The sequence below is a fragment of the Ixodes scapularis genome, unplaced genomic scaffold (assembly GCF_016920785.2).
Source record: "Ixodes scapularis isolate PalLabHiFi unplaced genomic scaffold, ASM1692078v2 PGA_scaffold4__175_contigs__length_147842914, whole genome shotgun sequence".
NCBI lineage: Eukaryota > Metazoa > Arthropoda > Arachnida > Ixodida > Ixodidae > Ixodes > Ixodes scapularis.
The window spans coordinates 127,941,311-127,964,053 of record NW_024609879.1 but is presented as its reverse complement, the minus strand read 5'-3'; the positions used below and the strand labels follow the sequence as shown (position 1 = coordinate 127,964,053).

The 22,743-nt window shown below is 45.4% G+C and overlaps 1 protein-coding gene across 1 annotated transcript in view; it reads right to left on the bottom strand.

Annotated features, from left to right (window-relative positions):
• The window catches only part of LOC8023233 (phospholipid-transporting ATPase ABCA3-like), a 59,899-nt gene extending 37,417 nt beyond the window's left edge, over nt 1-22,482 (bottom strand). The window contains 8 exon segments of the mRNA XM_042293706.1: nt 428-562; nt 9,832-10,013; nt 12,481-12,669; nt 13,849-14,086; nt 15,561-15,716; nt 16,418-16,506; nt 18,786-19,028; nt 22,172-22,482. Coding sequence (XP_042149640.1) covers nt 428-562; nt 9,832-10,013; nt 12,481-12,669; nt 13,849-14,086; nt 15,561-15,716; nt 16,418-16,506; nt 18,786-19,028; nt 22,172-22,466 — 1,527 coding nt within the window. The 5' untranslated portion in view covers nt 22,467-22,482.
• Nucleotides 22,483-22,743: the final 261 nt, after the last annotated feature.

Genomic DNA, 22,743 nt, shown 5'->3' with positions numbered 1-22,743 from the left:
ACGTGACCCTGCGACATGATTCCATCGTGTTCCGATAATTCTAGTGGAGGAATTTTTCCACTTAATTTAGGGGAAACATTTATTTTCTAGATTAAGCGGGAAAAGAGTGACATCGTGCAACGTGACATTACGTTGCACAGCGACGTCCTTACAGTATGGCACTGCGATTCCCGCCTAAATTTAGCGTCAAAATTTCCCACTAAACGTGACGGAGAAGTTCTTCGCCAACTTTGGCGGGCCTTGACGTACACGAAACCCACGTGGGATCTGTCGCGGAACTTCGCCAAAAACGGCTGTCTCCTAAAAAAAGAACAACTAACTAGAGAGGCCAGATACTGCGTTGCTTTCGGGCCGAGAAACACCCGTGGTACTCCCCACACACCATGCCACAAAGGTATCGAGTAAGGACGGAAGACGATGGTCTTACCTTGGTGACGTGCGACAAGGAAATGGCGGTATCAACGTTTTGCGGAGGCGCCTCAAAGACGTCGGGCGGAGCATTATCCACGGCTTCCATATCGTTGCCGCTGTCGTAGTCGGTAGACGAGTACCAATACGATTTCTGAAATCACAAGCAGAAACGGCGGCCGCCCGGACCATAATGAAATAAGCATATTCGATGACAGCCCCGACAATGGTGACCATTGACGAGCGATTTTAGCTCTGAAGATAAGAAGGCACAAATAATGGACACTCGTAAAAAGGAGTCAACCCTACGTGAAACGACTTGCAACCTTAGAAATGACGAGAACAAAGTGTTGGGGGGCCTCTTTCGTCGGCCATCTTAATTACAGGATTAAACTTCATCGATTTTTTTTTGTTTTGTTTTTGTAGGGAAGGCGTGCTTTGGAAAGGTGCTTGAATATAGATTAAAATTTGGGGCGCCCCATTGTTTGTCTAGACAAGCACAGCCCTTTATTAAAGACACATTTTGCATATTAAGACAAGTGTTATATCTGTTTTAACAGAAACAAGAGGTATACAACTTAACTTCGTACAAAAAAAAAACTTTTTTTTTAACTTCTATAATGTGTGAAACATTATGAACACATGGGCCGCAGCTTTACCCACTTTTTCATTGCAGCTAGAAAGCTTGTCGTTTAAAATGCACGCATAAAGAAATGTGCTCATGCGGGCTTAGGCGGTAAAATTCGTTGTTCAACATATAATTCCATAAGTAAAAATCAGCAAAACCACAGATCTGGTGTTTGTGTTAAATATGTTGTACACATATCAAATACACCCTTTCACTGTCCCAAGCAGCCTCAGCTTGAAGCTGGCCTTGGTCTATGAGGAATGAAGCACTACAAAACATGACAGATATCTGCATACATAAAACAAAAAACCTGTAACAAGACATAGACTGCTCATTGCGGTATAGCACTGTGTGTGCCAGCAGAGAAGAGCAAAACATGCAAGTAATAAGCACAGACAGCAGCCAAATGGCGCAAGTAGTACTAAACAAACGCCTCAAAAAGTTTATACAAATTTCAGGTAGTAATAAAAGTGTGAAGACACAAAGGTGAGAAAACATGCTTAATCATGCTGAGGTCATGCGAAAATTACTCTACTCGGAGCTATATGTCAAAGTAGCCATAAGTCAAAGCAGTCAACGGGTCTAAGGAAATTTGTAAATCAGTTAAACACAGCATTCAACCTTATAATTTGTAGAACATATTTTCCGATTAATTTTAGACATCAGACTGCGGTTGCACAGAGAGACCAGGAAAAATGGCACACAGCCCACATAGCTCACCCATAACACAAACAAAATTCAAAAAATAAATATAATGAATATGTGTTGTTAAAACTGCTTTGTATCTTTAACTGGTCCTCATTTGTACGCAGAGTGCATAGTTTTCAGTTCCTCATGAGCAACCAAGGACTATCCCAGATCATGGGTCTCTAACATTATTCACAATTGCCTAACTGCCTAACAAAAGTCAAGTGATAACAGAAATTATTCATATTATTTGATTGATAAAAGAAGTCGCGTGGGGGCCGAAACAGGTGGCACACGGCGGACCTGATCACACTGCATGATTTGTTTCCAAGTAACTTGCATGTTAGAATTAGCATAATATATCCTGAACACTAAAACTCAAGTCACACTGTAAAAAAAGCCCGTGAGTCTGCTTTCCCGCACAACACTCAGAGCGCCAATCACCGCAACTTACGGAGGCAGCTCATCGAATGACAATGCCGAAACATGTTTAGACCAAAAAACGCAGTCTGATTTGTGACATTAAGCAATGCAAGCGTGACGTTTTGCATTGCCCAATGTCACAACTCAGACTGCGTTTTTTGGTCTAAACATATGATTCGGCATTGTCATTAGCTGAGCTGCCTCCGTAAGTTGCGGTGATTGGCTCTCCGAGTATTGCGCGTGAAAGTAGACGCACAAACATTTTTTTAGAATGCAGAGTAGAACCATTCCAAGGACACAAGTCTATACTGCCTCAATGTTCAAAGAAAAGCGAGCCTAAAATACCGAGCAAGTGCTCACCTGTACGCTAGAGATAAGCATGGATAGAATGGCTGCTTGTTGGAACAAAGACTCCAAAATCAGGAGGGGCATATGGTAGGGTAGGACCTTGCTTGGATCTAACAGAATTGCACTCAAAGAAATACCCACCCGTCTACTTACCCGCAAAACACTCAAAGAGCCAATCTCTGGGAGCTAGGATATCAGCTCAAAGAAGGATGAGGCGGAACGCCTGTTTAGACCTCAAGATGAGGTCTGCGCTGAGACATTATGCAGTGCAAACGTGACGCTTTAAATTGCGTGATGTGACAGCGCAGACTTTATTTTAGGTCTAAACAGATGTTCCGCCTCCTCATTCGCTGAGTGTTTTGCGGTAAGTAGACGCGCAGGCATTTCTTAGGGTGTGTAAAGATCTGGCGGAACACCTAACTTTTAAAGCAGCTGCTCCACTCTTTGTCAAGCCTGCTTCGCGTTGGCTCTTTTGCATCAAGTTTGACTGCTTTGACACGGCAAACGCGATGCAGCTGATGTGGGGGAGCATCTCGGTTAGCTTGGTGGGTACTTGACATGTCCCTTGTTTATATTTCAAATAGATAAGTGAGTGAAGGTTCTTTCTTTTCTTACAATTGCGTCAGGGGCCCGATGACTGAGAATGTTCAAGGTCTGCGAATGTTGGTGGTCATAAGAGTGACTGACAAGACTCCATCAGGAAGAGAAAAATAAAAGTAAACGTCTATTTACACTACAGATCGAATCGTTGTTCGACCGACGTTCTTCACGGCCCTCGCGCGTCCTCTTGTTTTTTCTTCTTCTTCCCCCATGTCTCCCACGAGCCATAGCCGCGTCAATCACCTTAAAGTCATCACTGAACGGAAAGAAAGACGAAACTGAAACCATGCGTACATCGCGCCTTTGGATTTACGGTTGTCGTTTACGTTGACCTTCACAAGGTGCGAATAGTGGACTTTGAATTCGGAGCAAATTCAAAGCGAATAGTGGTCTTGGCCAAATATTTCCTACTTGAATATCCAACAGTTTCCCCAAGCCTTTCACTACTGTTGAACCACGCTTAAACGAAAACCCAGCTGAACTCATCAAGGTTATTTCCAAGTTTCTAGTCGTCCATTTATAAGCTAAGTTATGTTTATGGACTGTGGCCTCACAAATTCCAATGCCTATTTGATATGGCAAGTAAACGATGCATTCTGCATAACTGTAAATAAAGATTCCCAGCTATACCTAATCAAGGAGATTTATAAATAATCTCGCTATAAAGAAATATCCTTTCTTCCATCTAGGAAAATGGAAGAAATAAAGGCCATTACTAATGTTGAACGCAGGTTGTTGGGACATTTCTGCCTAGCATAAACTCTTGCATAATATTCACAGTCTAATTTTGAAACTTTTACTGGTATGTAGATATTAACAGTAACAAAGTTTCTAGTCCTCTTTAAATACACGTGCGTGTACCATCCCGCTTTGAAAGTGTGTTTTCTCCAAAGTGAACGACTGTAATCTGTGTACTTTTCTATGCGTTGATCGCGGCGGGTTAGCCCCGTTGAGCACGCTTCTTACCAAACACCGGTGCACTGTAGAGAAGCAACACCCACAAAAGCGAGCTCCGCGAATGTTGCTTCTCTGCAGTGTAACGGTGCTTGGCAATACCCGATACACAAGACCAGTGTTGTACGGAACGGCGTTCCAAGGAACGGCGTTCTTGGAACGCGTTCCTCTTAGGGGGAACGAAGGAACGCCACCGTTCCATTTTGCATCACTGCAACTGGAACGGGAACGCGTTACATTTTTACTGGAACGGAAAGAGTAACGGCGTTCCTTTCTTTCGTCCAGTGGGGTAATTTTTATTTTGTTTCGAACAGGGAAATTTTGGAAGTACAAAAGCATTATATTTACGAAGTGCAGGATCTCTTTAACTTTTTGGCTACTAATCTTGTGAATTATTTTGTGTGGTCCTCGCTTGCTAACAGTTTCGGGTGCAGGAGAGCTGGTGGGCCATTGATATTTTTTTTTTTAATGCCCGAAACTGCCGTACAAAAAGCAGAACTTTTAGTCGTAGGAAAAGACAAAGAAAGAGGGTTGCTTCAAACTCAGCTACTTTCTTTGGTTCCACGAATCCTCATACACACAGAAATCTTATTCCGACTACAGCAATTTTTGAACTTCAATAACGAGACTTACAATTACAACAAGATCACAGATTGCCAGATATCGGTCTCACGCTTGTATCCCGAACACTATTCACTTAAAAGATACACAAAGAATAACCTTTATTCCTTCTCTTGTCCCCCACCTTCAAACTGAACAACAAATCCAACCTTCACAACGAAGTATTTGTAGCTTTCAAGACTGGCTTTCCAAAAGTCCTACCCTCTTCTTCACTTGCTCGTCTTGTGGACAGCAACATCGAGAAGCAACTGTTGTTAAGTTCTAACACGGGACTCTGTTAAATTGAAGCGTGTGAGGTTGTTGTAAAACGCTCGTGCAATCTTGGGTAAAAGTGCCCTTGGCTCGTCTGAATTGTACACTACAAACATGGACATGGTTAATAGCTGAGATTTTTAACATGAATATATCAACAAATGAAGCCCTACTTCCGCGTGTTTTCTACTCCTAGTGCCTTTCCATCACGACATACAAACTCGTATGCTGACTATTAATGGGATAGATAAAAAAATAAAAAAAAACTCTGCTTGATTTAACTAAATATGGTAATTAGCAAAAAATACAAAAGTAACGTATATGTAACGATGAGTTCCATTTTTGTAACTGTAACGGGAACGAGTTCCTTTCTCACAGATGGAACTTGTAACGGGAACGCGTTCCAAAAATCAGGAGGAACGAGGAACGAGCTTTCGTTCCTTTTTTTGAGGAACGTGTACAACACTGCACAAGACGGACCCAATCGCGATTTTCGTCCGCGGACGGTGTGCCCCGTGACCATCACGTGCGTCACCGATTCCTGCGGTCCACTCCTCGCCCGCGGACGCGCGGACTGATAAACTCCTTTTCACTCGCGGATTTTTGGCGGCAGATTGATTGGAAAAGCGTTTAGTCTGGCAACGGTACAATGCTTTCTTGGGTTTATGTTTTCGAACAGTTAAAACAAAAATGGCGCATTGTTGTGTTTTTTGCGTTCGCTGGTTCACTTTGTCGCTCGAATCTTTGTTTCACGCATGAAAGAAACTGCAGAAACTTTGTCCGGCTGACGCACAGAGGTTCCAATACTCATTGGGTCCGTGTCAAGAAGCTTCCGTCAAAACTCGTCCAGCACACGGCGATAATTCTTGAACGTCCTATCAGCCTTTCACCGAGCAAGACCTTTTTTATGGCTGTGGTTTACTTAAATGTTGTGCACGAGCGCTGAGTACATAAAGGTATCACCAAACGCCCCTCCGCAAGGCCAGAACTCCGCAAGACCAGAAGGGCCAAGGTACGGTGAGGGAGTTTCGCGGCGCTTTGGGGTGGCGAACAGGTTCGGTCCGCCCTCACTGGCGTTTTCTCGCCGTCTCTTTAGTGTAGATGCGCTTGTAGACGGACGAACCGCGGACATGTCGTCACGTGATCAATCCGTCCGCGGATCAGTACGTCATGTAAATCAGCCATAAGGAGCGCGAAGAACACTTCGAAAAATACGAACCTCGCAAGTGATCTCCAAGAGAGTGTCGAATAGCGTACTATTCGAATATTCCAGTGTGTCGAACCGAAAAGAATACGGGTTCGGTTACGGTTCAGGTTCAGGTAAATTTATTTTGTTCCGGTTCAGTTCCGGTTTGATTAATTCAATCCGCGAACCGGTTCGCGAACCGGTTCGGGGCGCTGAACCGGTTCGCGAACCGGTTCGGAAATTATAAATGACAAATTGCAACATCAAAATAAATTACAAATAAAACATCTGAAATCAGCACATACGAAACGGGATACATCGTAGCGTAAGGCTCAGGGATTTCTACCAGGAATGGTTTCTTTATGTGTACTCAAAGGTTACCTCACCGAGGTTTACGCATTCGGACTTCATCTAATTGGGTCCGACGCAGTAGCTGTAAAATCCGCGACCTCCTTACAAACCCACTTATAAGTAGAACTCGCTAACTATCCCGCCACCTCGGCGTGTAAGCAATTAAAGGAAAGGTGGGGAGAAAATACAGCTTTCTTTATTTGAACTAGCCTTCGGTAACTCAAATTAGACCCTTAAAGAAGCTTTCATTAAACAAGATAGGGAATATGAAAAACACTTCACCGAACGCGACGCCAGAAGGGCGTAATAGGATAAATATTAAAATAGAAGAGTTCGCTGTCTCACAAATATGTTAGCTTCTAAGTGCCTATACGAAACCGGATGCATTATTATCAAACTCTACAGCCTTTTCTTTTCTTATTCCGATGGAAGCAAGCTTCAAGAACTCGCGCGTTCTAGAAACGTGTTATGAAATGAGCACACAGCAGCATTTAGGATTTACGAGACTGTAGAAAAATAAAATCCCGTGACGCGATTTTTTTTTTTTCACATCCTTCCAATTTTTTTTTTTCCGTGCAAGCCGCGACCAGCGCAATACTGGTTCCTATGTCAAGATTCATGGATGCAGCGTTTATATTCCTAAGACTGAGTGAAGAAGAAAAATATGTAAGGGAGGTGTGTGTCAGTTGACGGCACTTAAAAAACAAATGGCATTGATAGCACATTCTTTGCCAACAGCGCGTGGCCGAACCGTTTTGACATAAGCCGGTAACCGTTATTTTTTTCCGGTTCAGTTCCGGTTCGGGTTCATCGCGATAACAATATAACGGTTCGGGTTCGGGTTCAGTTCCGGAAAAAATACCGGTTCGGTTCCGGTTTTCGGTTCGGTTCGGTTCCGGTTCGACACCCTGGAATATTCGCACAATCCTAAGTTCATATATTTCAGAAGTACGGGTGGGCGCTTACCGCAACGTAGGCGCATGCTCGGTATTTTACGGCGCGCCGCGTCAACCCATCCCGAGACCTCCGCCGTCTACTCAACCAGGCGAAAATCTACCGGCAAGTACGAACTGGGAGCATCTGCAGAAAGACAGCTCGCCTAACAACGCTTCTGCCCTAGCAAGCTCCAGAGAGAGTCGCTGACGAAGCCGTTCTAAAAAGTCGGCTGCAAGAAATGGCCCCTCTTTCTCCTGGCTAGTTTGGCGGGTGTTTCGTCTTCTTGCTGCAGGACGCATTGGCCCCCATTCTGCATGAGCATCGTCACATAGCCTACACTCTGTTGCAGGTTAAGCAGCACAAGCTCCTCCCTTAAAGCTCTCCACTCTTTCCTCTAGTAGAAAAAGCGTCGGAGAAGGTGGGAGAGAGGGGGCGAGTCCGCTCACCTCCTCACTTGTGCCACTTAACCTGCAACGGAGTGCAGTTGTACTGCTCGCGGGGCAGTTGCCGTGAGTTAAAATTGATTACAATATCTACATGAGTTCAGAATCGTGTATTTTAAGCTAAACTAAGCTCGAACTTTGCCTCGGTCTTGTCTGAAAATGCAGCAGCGTGTAGGAGCGGTAAAAAAATGGAAAGAGTCGGGGTATTCAGCGAGGTTATTCCAAAGGAAAGTATTTGGTGACTGGGAGGGGACCCTTAGTGGGCTCCTCACCACTTCCTAATTCCTTTTTCGGGCACCAATAAAGTTGTACTGACTGACTGACTGACTAAGTGATTCAGCAGCTTCAATGGTTACGGGTGTATGTGTAATTTCTTCATTTTTCAATTCTGTTTTTTTCCCTTAGAACTGCTGTCTTGGGGAATGACCTCCCTAATATCATCTCGACACCGAAGCTAACCCCGAACATTTTCTGGCTCCTTTTTTAGTCATTGAGGTGTCATATAATTTGTGTTTGATCGATTCTTATTTTTTTACTTGGGTAGTTCCGATCAATATTTATTATTAGAAAAATCTTATTTTCTCAAGAAATAAGATTCACCACCGTTAACAACACAATGTCTTATGAAAATCTATTCTAATTTTAAGGCATAGGAAAGTTCCTTTTGAATGTTTTCTAATTATTTTTGTAAAGTTACGACGAAGTAATGGTGTTACTTCGGCAAAGTGACTGTAACTAACAAGTTTCGCTTTCAATTTTGCAACAGTAACTGTAGCAGGGTTACTTTTTTATACCCAGTAGATGTAACTGTAACACTGTTACATTTTACCGGTAACGCGCCCATGACTGGCCATAAGCATCTCGGTATGGCATACCTAGCAATTGCTATAATGTTTTATAGGTCATAGCATACTATGCATGCTGTGTGTGCCTAAACAAAAGCGAATGTGTTATCAGTTCAAAAAGCAGTAACATAATGCGTCACTGACGCAAAGCCACAAAAATAAGTTAAGCTCATGTTTAAGCCATTTTGCTAGTTATGGATATTACTTGGTTCTGATATCTAATAACCTATCATTAGATTTGATTAATTATAATCTTCACAAGCAGGGGCACATACAAACACCTGAACATGCAAACTCACAAGCAAACCACAACAAATGTCATGCATGCTGCCTACAAAACTTGATGCATCAGATGCAAACAAGCAAGAACATCATGCAAACGTGACAATGATGATGACAGTGGTGGCAACACTGCACATGGTATGAACCTAGTCTGCGTACAACACACAACAGGAGCAAGTGTCAATGATTCACTTCCACTTAGGGCAGAGGTTCTCAAACTAGATCAACCCTAAAGAGTTCCTTGAGTACTAAAACTAAGTCTCTCTTACCCCAACTTTAACTAAATTACGCTTACAATGAATTAGTTTAGTCATGAAATACAAATGCAAACAACTTTCTTCACGTGTAGCTGCTGATAACCAGCTCATGTCTGTTTCCCATTATAGTAAAACACCAACAGCATTGGCTCTTCTAGCTTCAACTTTCTAAAGTGACCAACAGACACTTTGGTCAACTCTTTGAGCCTATAAGGCACCATAACTGAACAAAAATGAGTTCTTGCAAGATATTTTTCACCTATGCATACACATGCCTTTCCTCTAACAGTTTCAACAGAAAGCCTTAGCGACACGCAGAGATTCCCTTTATGTAAACCGACTAGTTGGAAGTAAATTCAGAAACTTCAAAAGTTAGAGAGAGAAACTTGGCACTTCCTGAGGTTTCTGATGACCCCAAGTATATCAAGCAGGTCATTTCAGTCTACAATCACTACAAAGATTAATGAAAAGGAACATCTTGCTCAAGACTGTGATTGGCTACTGCTGACCGATCAACCCAGGGTGACCGAAGTAACACCTGACAACTCGGAGGGCTATAGAAAATGCACAGTCCTTTTAGCCTACTGAAGTAACAAAGGTGTGCATTTACCTGCAGGAAGTACAGGGGGTGCTTCGGAATGCCATACTGGTAGGGCCACACATTGTCTAGGTACCACAACAGCAGGCCGTAGATGAAGACAGAGCCGATCATGACCAGCACAATTTCCAGGAGGGTGACATTGTCGGCGGGCACCGCCTGACTATTTATATTGGTCCAAGAGGCACCGATCCCTGCACAAAAGATTGATGCAACTATTTTAATCCATCGATCAACCCGTTATATGCAGAAGTGAAATGTGCAAGGCATGATGGCTTTTGTCGTTTTTTATTGCCACACTAGGACTGATCATGTGAGATCACGCGACATGGCCGCACAACAGCGCTGTGTCAAGTAACGTCATGCCACATGTCATCACATGACATGATTATGTGACATCACAGCATCGAGTCTATATGTCACACTTGAAAACATGTGTGAATAGTGGATTTTGATTTCAAAGTGAATAGTGGTTTTGGATGAAAATTTTTAAATAGAATATTGAATAGTTTATCCAAGCCTTTCACTGCTGTTGCACCATGTTTAAATGAAAACCTATCTAAACTCGTGAACGTCGTTCCCAAGTTTCCACCTATCTACTTATAAACTCAATTCAATCTAACTATATTTATGGAGTGTGACCACAGAAAGTTCGATGCCTTCAGATGGCAAGTAAATTACGAATTTAACATAAAACTGAACCTATAAAGATAAGCCTAAATGAGTGGATTTACAAATCTTGCTACATACAAACATTTTAGAGCGCAGCTCTTAGGCGCCCGTTTCCGGATTGAGCGGCGCCGGCGTCGCCGTCGACGTCGGTGTGACTGCGTGCGTTGCTTTATGGGAGTAATGCAACCGGGCGTAACCGCGCGTTGTATTATGAAAAACTTTTCACTGCTGCATTTAACAGGAAACGTTTTCACTAAATTTCTCGCTGAATTTAGCAAATAAAGTTTCACCGAATTTCCCGCTAAATTTAGCGGGAAGCTCAGCTCAATTTTCCCGCTAAATGGGAGCGGAGGAGGAGAGGAAAAGCATACCCTTCCCTCCATACCCTCCCCTCCTCCTCCTCAAAAGCTGCGCTCTAGTTTATTACAGAAAATTGTAAACGTCTCTAATTTTTTATTCAATCTCTAATTTAAAGAAAAGAAAAGAATCACAAATTATGAACGCAGGCGGTCAGGGCTTCTCTACCTAACATATTCCCATGCACAACAGCCACAGTTTAGTTTTTTGGGATTTTACTGCAATGTAGGTATAAACATTCGGAAAGTTACCGGTTTTTTCTTTGTTTTTTAATACACCAGGCATTTGCGTGCACCATCCCGCTTTTTAAAACTGTGCTTTTCCCCGAAGCACACATTTGCCATATTAATATTTTTAAAGTGCCAATCGCGGCGGGTTAAGCCGTTGAGTTCGCTTCCTGCCGAGCAGCGCTGTGCCGCGGAGAAGCAACACCCGCGGAGCTCGCTTTCCCGAGTGTCGCTTCCCCGCAGCGCACCTGTGCTTGGTAACAAGCTTGGCCAACGCGGTTAACTTGACGCGATCGACACTTCAAAAAATACGAAAATCTCAGAACATGTCGAAGCGAATATCTAATAGCGTGTTATTCGACACTACTATCGAACATTTCGAATATTCGGACAACATTTTACACTTCGCAACTAACGTCACGTAACCTGAAATGAGGCGAAGTGGTAACCAGACGTGACTTCACACTACACCACAATTCGACACCCAATGTTGTCATAGTCGGTGGCAGGTTAAAAACCTGAAAGAGGCTCTGCCTCGAGCAGGAGCTTTCTGTCTTTGATAAGACATTGTCGCACGCGCAACCAAAGCCTGGTAGAGAGCGACGGGCATGTGCTGGAGGTATAGCATCTACTGGATTCCGAACACTATCACCGACTATCAATCGAGTAACGTCACCGACACCGTGACCTCGCCGCCCTGGTGGGACCGAGGCAAAGCACTGGCCTATGGATCCCTTGGCAGCAGTTTCAAGTCCTAGGCGAGGTGCCGGCAACATGATCAGGCTTATTGCGGAGAAGGGCGAGGTTCAAGTCGCACGTCAAAAGGTCTTCAGGTAGCAGTGGCGTACCAACTTGTTTTCGAGCGGGGAAGCAAACCAGACCCCCTCCCCCCCCCCCCCCCCCCCCCTTAAGGGCAGGGGAGCGGTGCCCTCGGTATCCCTTGGGTGCCGCCGGCCAGTGTTTGCCCCACCCAGTGGCGGCTGTTTCGGGGGGGGGGGGGGGGGGGGGGGGGGGGGGGGCAAAGCACATACCCTGCCTCCCCACTATGAAAATTGGGGGGGGGGGGGCGTTCTGGTTTGAGCGTACCAACCCCCCCCCCCCCCCGATCCCACTACACATGGCAGGAACCACCTGTTAGTGACGGAAGCCCTCCGTTGGCTTAGCACGTGGAACCCCTAAGTCTGACTCTGCCCTCGATTGTGACTACCCCGCTCCGCGAGTCGCGTGAGCAGAGGTCACGTTACTCGCCACGCAAGAACAAGAAGTCCGAGTCTGCTTCGGTCGGAACGCAATCCCTCAACAATAAAACGACTCCGCGCACGACGTTGGACGCGACGTCTCGTCGACGATGGGAAGAGTCGACCGACCGACGCTCGAAGAAGGCGGGGAATGACGGTGGCCTCACCCTGTCCTTCGAAGAACGAAATGAGCCTGTAGCACCAGTAGAGTCCAGTGTTGGGGAGGAGGGAGGTGGTCAGTTTCATAGAGCGGCCGATGCCCATGTAGCTGTCCTTATCCGGTGGGTCCAGGAGCGTCGTCGGCAGGGTAAAGCTCAGCACCCAGCCCACGGTGGAGAAGATGACGCCGACCACCGCTGCGTTGTCGATACGGTCCCGATTGGTCAGAGTGGAACACAAAGCGGCGGTGCGGAAGAGACCGGAAAAACGGCGTATAAGCCACAGTCACACTGCTTGTACATGATAACACAGGCACGCCGTTCGCTGCAGACACGGCGACAGAACTGTCTGCGGACAAGCCACGAGCGTGTCGGAAGCAAGTTTGGATCGCACGTGTATCCGCTTCGAACGTGCCTTGCACGCAGCTTTTGTAGGACCAATGCGTCAGGGCGTCAAACCAGGAGGAAACACGCTTCACACGGCATCTGCAGACTATCATTTGTACGACGTGTTAGCGGTGTGATCGGGACTTTGAAGAGGAACAGATTTCTTTCAGGTAAAAGAAAATACAAAAAAAAGAAAAAAAAACGTTTACTGGAAGTTTGTTTTTGAAGGTTAATGGATACACCTTCAATTTCTTCTAGTATTTCGTGAAACGAGTTTTACTTTAGACGTCTTTATTTCCGCGGGCTCAATACTTCGAGAATCTTGCGAAGTGTGGATTTCGGGATTGTGTCGTAGGCACAACATTTCGCACATTAAGTGATATGCCAGGTGCGCACATAGTAATATACGATGGGCTGATGTTCATCGCGCGATCAATCTTTGGCGAAAGTTTCCAAATCTTGGACACTCGAAAAAAAAAAGTCGTGTACAGTATTTGTTTTGGAATATTTATTTGAAAGTGTAATAAAATTGGTCTGGGAACACCCTCGTACTATGCTTCATTTCACTGTAGCTTGGTAAAGAGCAAACGCTACGTCCCCTTTGAGCCAATCGGAGCGAAGGAGGCGAGGCGCGTGACAGCCCTTACCAAGGGTACAGGGGTGGGGGCGTAACCCGAAGCAGTTGCAGAAGATGGGAAGCAGAAACACCCCTCTTGCAAGGACCCTGTTTTGCTCGCCCAAGACGTTGTTTTTGTTCGCTTTGTAGAGCAACCCATCGCTCGAAATTCCTGTAAGAGCGGCTTTCCTTCCTCCCCACCCGTGGCACTGTGCGCAACCAGTGAGGCAGAGCATGGTCACGTGTCTTTCTCCGAAGCCCTGATTGGCTCATGGGACCGTACCCTTGGCCGTTTGCCAAGTTATGGTGAGACGGTGTGTGCCAAACTGCAGGTAGAATGGCCCCCTGGTGGTCTGGCAAGAGGAGACGGTTACCGTTGTTGAAGAGCACGGTGAACAGCAACAGGAACAGTATGGCTCCCGTGGCGTAGAGCAGCATGATGAAGAGAAGGAGGGAGAAGTCGCTGTACAGCAACACCGCAGCCAAGGGCGCCACCTTGATCTTGAACAGCACAAGGCTGACGACCGACGTCACGGCCATCACGAGAAAGCCGCTGGCAAACGTGCCGATCCAATAGACCCAGTCGGTCAGTCCCATCATGCGCATCAGCTCCTAAAGAATGAAGCAGACGAGGAAAGGTTTGAGCAGAGAGTTATTACAATAAACGCTAGAGGCTCAGCTAGCGCTAGTGTGCTGTTGCATTTTGAAGCAGACAGCAAACAGTCAGAAATTGACTTCCGGTAATGCATTTCGATCGGAAAAAGCGAGTGCATTTTCTCTATGCGCTCGATTATAAGAACAAATATCTGAATAATTTGTACGTACTAGGCACATTGGAACATTTCTCAGTTACGCAGACGAAATAATTGGTCAGTTACAGCATTTTTATTTCGCGGCATGAAGAACGATGTTAAGACCGCTTCGTTCGAGTGTTTATGTGCACTGTCGGACACTGTTAGCGCGAACACGGCGTCGACGCTTTCCAGCATTGGGGATATACGTACCAAACGAACGAAGGACATGTGGAAAACCAAGAGTGACGGCAAGGACTACGCAGTAACACTGGATAAGTAACTCCTTGTGCTTGCAGACAATCGAAATAAATATAAAGTCACGTAATATAGTCCGATTTACGATAAACAAAAGTACTGCTTTATTTTTTCTGCTCATGAATATGTGCGAAGATGCTTGTTCAGTGTTGAAATCATCACCCGCACGCTCCAAATCTTTGCAAATAGAGGGAAGCCAGAGAACAGGTGCGTGATAAAAACTGCCACACATAGGAAATAATAAGGAAACACACATTTCGTAAAGATGCACGACGGGGTCATTTTCATATAGTGAGAGGACAGGCATATTAGCAAGATATATAAGCACCAACGAAATGCTGGCGAACTTTGAACCAAATCTACATTCCTTTCGATCGTTTTTTTGTTTTTTTTTTTTAGAATCGTCGCTTGTTTTTACATGCCTGCCATGGAACAGAGATTTGGGGCTGAAACATAGCGAAGTTTAGCATCGTTCGTTCGTAAAGGAAAAACGCTGTAACTAAAGCTATTACACTTTCACAATACCAATAAATTAAGGTACATACTATCTGGTACAACCGAAATAACAAAAGTTATTCATGTTAATTTCCGGCGACGAGACAAAATTCACGCGCGTTTTCCCATAGGAATACACAGGCAGACTGGAAGTGTAGACTGCATGCTGTCTGCTTCAATTTGCAACCGGAAGTCCCGCAGACACTAGCGCCAGCTGAGCCTCTAGCGTTTATTGTACTAACTCTATGGGTTTGAGTTAAAAAAAAAAAAAAAAAAAAAAAAAAAACAGCGCGAAAGAATTGGAGGATTTACTAGAGCAGGGGGTCTCAAATAGGAGCCAGCGAAGCCCTGTCGCGGCGCACTGCCGCCCCGGGTGCCGCTGTCCCAAGTGACGACACTGACCGTTTGACCTCAAATGTTGGCAACTGTTTAAGATTTAGTGCTACATTTGTGCTGAGACGTTCGGTAGGACAGTTTATTTTCGGGGTAAAAAAAAATACACATCGTAATGTTTTTTTTTACAATATGTACTTTTTTCTCACCCGGACACGGCTGGACTTTTCCGTGATGACCCTCCTCACGTAGATGGGCGAAAACACAAGATAGCCGTACACGACAAACATGGCGATCAGGCGCAACAAGGTGCCGTACTCGGAGTCGTTGTTGTATTCGGGATACGGAAACCGTTTCATCATGATCTGCAAAAAAAAAAAAAAAAAAAAAAAAACAGCTCTGATACTTTGCTGCAGAACTCACAGATCCTTGGTACAATCCCCAGCCCTGCCCGTTTTGATCTGAACGAGCGTCGAACTGGCGTGCGTCGTGCATCACTACTGTGTGATGCACGTTAGAGACGCCAAGCTGGCGGTGGTACCGCACTGGATAAATGGCTCACCTACGGCTGAGAGACAAGTCACTTATTGGAGTTGGCTAACTTCCCACCGACTTAACATAAACGCAACACAAATGACTCTCGATTCTCAAAGCTCTACACGAAATTGGCACGGTCCACATAGCGTCTGCGTCGGAGATGGCAAATGCGGGAGTGCAAGAGGACACGTAGAAAGAAACTGCGCAGTCGAATCAAACAGAAGAAGCAGCGAATTATGCGCTGAACGCTTCCTGGGCACGCCGCAGGGAGTTTTATGATGAGAGATAAACTATGATATTGAGTAATCTACGAGTACTATGGGTAAACCGCTCTGTTTCATAGCTTGCTATGAACAGACTCTGAAGTAACTACTACGAGATAATTTTTCACTTACTGTACTTTGTATGACGATTTGTGGTAAATTCTTGAAGTATTTACCACATAGTACTCCCAGGCTAACAGTTCGGCGGGTTGTTCTAGATACGGCTTATTCGCCACAACTTTCGCAACTTTAGGAAATTAGGTCACCTTCGGAGGCTTGTTTGTAAGCTTCCGGTCTTTGATGAGCAGGTCGACGTGCTTTCCAAATATCTTGTCTTGAAGGCCCAGAAGTATTTCTGCCGAAAATTTAAGAAAGCGGTAATTAGGAAGAAAAGAAGTGTTTGGAAAATCTTGCTTTACTTATAGTTTTGTCCTTTTTTATTTGTGGCTCGATTTGGCTTCTGCTGAAACAAATTAGGTGAAAATTGTGGAGGGGCAATATAGGTATATTTGCGGCAGCCACTCCAATCTTCAGCTCACAGAATGGGACATTTTCAACGCCAAACATCGAAGAGATGGTGAGTATGATGAGGTGACTAAACGGTGCGTGTGCCACTGACCGTTGTGACTGTTTACGCAACCATATGGCTAAACTAAGTTTGGGAGCCCTCGGCAACACCGAGGATTACGGTACACACACCGTATGCGCTTTAACCAAAGGTCAACGACCCGAATTCCCTCGCGACGACATCATCCACAGATCATCCCAGACCGCGGTATGTTAACAGCATAAAATTTTAGAATACTACCAAAAAAAAAAAAAAAAAAGATCCGTAGATATTGTACTGCCAATATTCGTATATTGAACTGTTTATGCTTACGTCTATTCATTTGTTAACATTTATGTTATGTTAACGGGTGGCATGTGTAGTTACGTTAACAGCATTTAACTTTGGAATACTACAGAAAAAGAGGAAGGCATGCATATTTCTATCGGCCAATAGCATATGTTGGAATGTGCTACCAATTCAGTAGAACTTCTCCCTAGTTAAAAGAAAACTCCGGTCAAAAATTTTTTATTTGGGATTACAACCGTTTTCAGCTAAAGCAGTGTTTCTAAATTACAAGGTTTTCTTTCTTTTTTTTTATGTTGTGAGTAGTCTTACAAGTATCTCGGCTGAAAGCTTGGCTTCGGGCGTCTACGGCAAAACCCAAACTATCTGCTAGAGTGATGGCAACACTGATCATCCGACGTACGGCCGCGACGTGACGCCACAGGGGTGCTGCGTCGGTGTTCCTTGACCAAAAGCTAACCCGCTTGCCGCCCGCTAAAGAGCAGCTGGTCGCATTTTTAAAAACGGTTTTAGTAGAGTACATGGCGCTTCAGTGAGACATAATATTTCGGCTTTGATCATATCTCGTACCACTAAAGCGATATGTCATTCATTTTGGTATCGTGTTTGACCGAATTTTCTTTATAAGCAAGTTCATTAAAGAACAACTTTCAGTTCCTACCAAATTGGTACCTGAAATGTTTTTACCAATATTACAAACATGCTCCAATTTTACCTCACTGTATTCATGTTATTACATGTCGGGAAATAAATGACATATAATTGTTATTATTATTATTATGACTCGTCTACCATAAATATGTTCAACTGTAAACACCTCCATGTGATGTAGGGTAGAATCCCACTTTACTTTGTAAGTGAGGGCTGTAGCTTTACTCTATCTACTCTAGTGTAACTGAACAAGTGTCCTTTACCACCAACTGCCATATACCACTTGAAAAAAACTTTAAAGGATGCGCATGGAGCATGAAAAACATTGTCGGAACGTCTTGTACGTTCCTTCTTGCTCCCGCAGTTTAACCATCTACCATACAACAGTCAAGAAAGCCTGAGAGAGAAGCTGCTCGCCTACACAGTCTCTGTCATCTGCTATACACCCGGCTTTATACAACATATTGCCAGAGTGCCTTTCGGCATCGGCGGTTTAAAAATAGGATCTACTCAGCGTCTGCAGTGCGTGCCCGACTGAAACAAAGCAAAATGTTTGTTTTTTTGTTGTTGTTGTTGTTTTTTTGTAAATGCAAAGAAACGTCGGAGGACGCCCTACAACGGGTCTTAACGCAGAACGAGTTTTATCGGCCATATTCTACAAGAAAATTTTCACAAGGAACCGTCACAAAGGACTGTGGTGGTGACCTCACAGTCCTTTGTGATGTAACATCACAAAGGACATTGTGGCATCATGATGTAACATTGTCACATGACGCCATGGAACCTCACACACACATATAGCATGTGCCTGACTCGTTCACCACACGATCAGTGTTCTCTAGTTTTTGTCGTTGCGATCAACCTAATGTAATTTTCTCTTTCTCCTACGCGGATCGATCGACATTTGAGAAAATTTCAATAGCGAGTTTTAGAATAGGGGGCCCCACAGCTCTGGGTGCCCCAAACAGCTTAGGCGTCCCAGTGCGCATGCGCAGAACTTCTGCGCATGCCCATTGCGATGCCCCAAGCTGTTTGTGGCACCCAAAACTGTGGGGCCCCCTATATTAGAACTCGCTAATTCGCGCGCAGGGGAACGTAAATGAAACAAAAAAAAAAAAATATAGACTTACGTCTGTACAAGTCAGCGGAATCGTCCCGGGGCCCGGGATTTTTCGATTCGGGATATCGGTCGCCCGTGTGGAAGTTGAAGTCGGTGTTGTTGAAGCGCACCATGTAAAACAGGTCCCTCGGCACCGAACCGTCTTCTGGAGCCTTGCCAAAGATGACTGCCAGTTGCGTTCCGGAATCGGATGTTAGGGTGGCGTTTGCGATGTAGATGTCCATCGCAGCTTCTGACGGGAATCCCTTTGAGCCTGCGGTTGGTATAAAAGCGTCGTCAGAGACAATCCATTTAATGATTCATTCATTCTCACGGATGAAAGCCGAGAAAACTCTTAATTCCGACGTCAGCATCGATGCAGTAAGGCAGCGCAGGAGTCTACAGACATTGTAAACTATAGTTCACTTGGCTCATAGCTATGCATAAACAGATGGCTCAGATCTCCTTTAAGAGTGTTCAAACCGGAAGAATGCGTTACTTAGGGGACAAAAACGGTCAAGAATCATTTTGGAGGATCGGGGAACTCATTAGGGAACTCTACAAAAAACCCATATTGAGAACCCTTGGTCGGAGAGATCGTCAGCAAAGTGCTGCCGCTTTAGGAATCTCGAGAAAAAGTAGGGAGATAAGAACACACATCACGAGCAAATGTACAAAGGTTGCTAGGGTCTTCCGAAAAACGAACAGCCACCGGAGCGATTTCTTTCGCGTACCACTACTTAAGGCTAACTTCGATTTAGTTATGGACAAAGTGAGCAAAGCGTGCAAGGTCAAAAGGAGTTGGTCGGCTGCGAAACATCTGAGCCGCGAGCTCTACCAACCACATAGCAGAACGCACTGTGACAGAAAAAAAAAATAAAAGAAGCAGGAAAGAAGACTCCGAGTTGCTTTGAGAGGACTTTGCCAGATGCGACAGCTTCAAAACGGAAAAGGAAACGGTTCAAAAGAAGGAAAAAGCGGCGTGTGCTTAGGAAGCTAAAACTGCAGCTAGCGCCCGCTGCGTTCCTCATAAAACGCGATTCGGCGTACCAGATCGAGAGAACAAAATTAAACTGCAAACTTCTATATAGAAAACTGGCTGTCTCGGTATATTAACATCAGATGAATCAACATCATATTATAGACGTTGTGGCAAAACCAACTTCATCTGCTCCAACACTGCCTGAAGAAACCACCACCCTTTAAAAAGACACTGACCCCTCTCCTCCCCCAAATAAAAGAAAGCAACTCCTCGAAACCGATACCGAAACTGGACTGGACAGGAAGAAGAAATATAGAGGAGGAGGGAGATACCGGAAGTCGTGTGGTTGTGCAACGTTTTTGTCTTCAGTCAGCGTATTTGCAGCTTTTTAGAAGTCACAAAAATGGGTATCATATTTATTGTCCATTTTTAGTATTGAGTGTGTGCCTTCGATGACCCACGTCTTTTATTATCTTTGGTTATTCTGTCTAAACCATCGAAAAGGCAATTGACCATTGACCACGGAGAAGGGAGTGAGCGCGACTCAAACCGGCCAGCTCTCGATCGGAAGTTTTCGAGGGCCTCCCCCCTGGCTACGGGCCTGTTCCTGTTATTATGGTCTTAATTCTTTGAAAAGAGTTTAAAACAGTCTGGGTGTGTAATTGGGCGCCCGCCTGAACATTGTCATATATAAAGCGCCTCGCGGTCTGGGAAGCGTGTGGGGAGTAAAAGACGAATTGTGTGCATGAGCGATGAAGAAACCCGACGGTGTTCTAGTTCTTCTTGCCACGGCTAGAGTGCCTTCATGTGCGCTTTGCTTAGGGTGGTGGCATCTCGCCATTTTGTCCAACACGTTTATTTTTATTTTTTGTTCAGAGGCACGTGAAAGAGCGTGGCCCTGCACGCGTTTGTGGCGTTGACTGTATTATGGCGACATTTTGTTTTCGTTGATTTTTTTGTATTTTCCCCATGAGCGCGTACTGTCGGCATCGGGTACTACAAAGGGTGGCATCACCCTAAACGGAAGGACATTGAGGCAACCTAGCCACGGCTCTTCTTTACATGCCACTCGGTAACACGAGAAACATAGCAGGCTGACTCGCCAAGAACCAAATGCTGTTTCGAAAACCAGATACGGGAATACAGGCGAGAATGCTGCGATCCTTTGATGTCTTCGACGACCACCGTGATAGCGGCGCTTCAACACAGACTGCAGCGCGATCTCTCCCTTGACAAATTGTGTCGCCTGCTAAGGCCCCTCTTGCGTTGGGGGTTGGGGTACTTTATTTCCTCAACTTGCTTCACCTGCAGGCATGCAGTCTCTCGTTCAAGAAGGGCTTTTTTCTCGCGCAGATCATCTCCCACCTCGCGCCTCAGCTCTCCCCACGGAAGCAACCACGAGTAACCCTCGTCATTGCTCAGACCGCCAAACCAACGAAAGTAACAACAACAAAAACGCAGCTGCAAGAAAAGAAAAAAAAAAAAGCTATGTGAAATTCTTGTGGGCTTTGGGAAACGTTACTGCTAAGAAACGTTACTGCGGAAGAGCCGGCTGGCTGGGTGGGCCAAAACAGTGCGCTGCCCGTTCCCCTGGATGGCCAACCCGCGAGTGCAGATGGGAGGGCCCCAGGAAAACGACCAAAAATGAGATCTCCCTGACTGTGCTAGAAAAACCGCACGCGCCGGCTTTTTATTTTTCTCCATTTTCTTGGAGTTGTCGCGTCATCCGCGATTTACGGACACTTTTCTATACTTCGTAATTCTGTTTTTCTGGAATTTCGTGCGAGAAGGTTGTGCCGTGATTCGATGGGTAACCAGCCATAAAAAATAACACAGCCACGTGCTTGCCCTTACCCAAGCACGTGGTTTGACGGCGCTGTGCAACAACGGGATCACGGAGGGGATGGGGGAGGGGTGCAGGCATTGTTGAGTAGGCCTTGAGGCAAACGCATGGGGGCTCGACATATTACCAAGCACGCCCTGGAAAATGTCAGCGTGTTCCCAAGCACTCGTTTCCGCCCCCCCCCCCCCCCCCCCGTTCCCACCGGTTGCTGGGTCCTTGGGGCCGATGAACTATAGACGACTGTTGTTCCCAACCAGCAATGTTCGCCTATCTCCCGCCGAGGTTAGGTAACACCGTTTTCGCCGAGATAACCATTAGCCGGGGCCCTGCAATTACTAGAAACGGGATATCTATCGATTTTTCAGAAAAAAATAGCAAATCATACCAAAACTTGGGATGGGCCATCTCTCGGGGTTTTATGGTATACAAAGGACATATAGAAGTGAGTTTTAATAGATTATCTTGACAACTCCGGAAACGATATGGTTCGCGGACAAAGTCACCGACGGTGCATCAGGTGTCGCCATCGAAGTTGTCGGAACGATTGACTGAAAACCACCAATAAAAGAAACCGAATTTTTCTTCTACTCACCAGGAAAAATGGCTTGCATAATCTCTTTCACATACACCGTGTCCGGTGCATAGACGACTAACTTGGGAAAACCGTAGGCGGTGATGCTGGGTGCAAACTCTGGGTACACTGTTGCGTTCATCCGGACGATCGGTTGGGTCGAACCCGACACTCCAAGGCTCCGCAGGTAGACGAGGACGGCCGAGAGCGCCAGGGGGATGAACATGGTGAAAAACGTGAGGAAGTAGTGCCTCTTGAAGGAGTACACCACAATGTTCTTCCAGAGGATGACGCGAAGTTGCCTGAAGAACGCCATCTTGGCGCACACGATGCGGCCGGCTCTGCCGTCCACGCCACGTAAAGATCCTACCTGGGAAACGGAAAGGTTCGGCGTCGACCTCAGAAAAACCTTGGGCAACTCATTATAAGAGGGAGAGCGAGTTTGGCCTCATCAGGCGAAACAGCTACCAGCGAGCAGACGTGCGCTGCGCTTTGTGTTGGAGTTACGGTTTTTCAAACAAACAAGCACTTTAATCGTAATATGTTTAGATGACGTGTGGTTGGTATGCCAGGGTACGGCGACATTGTTACGC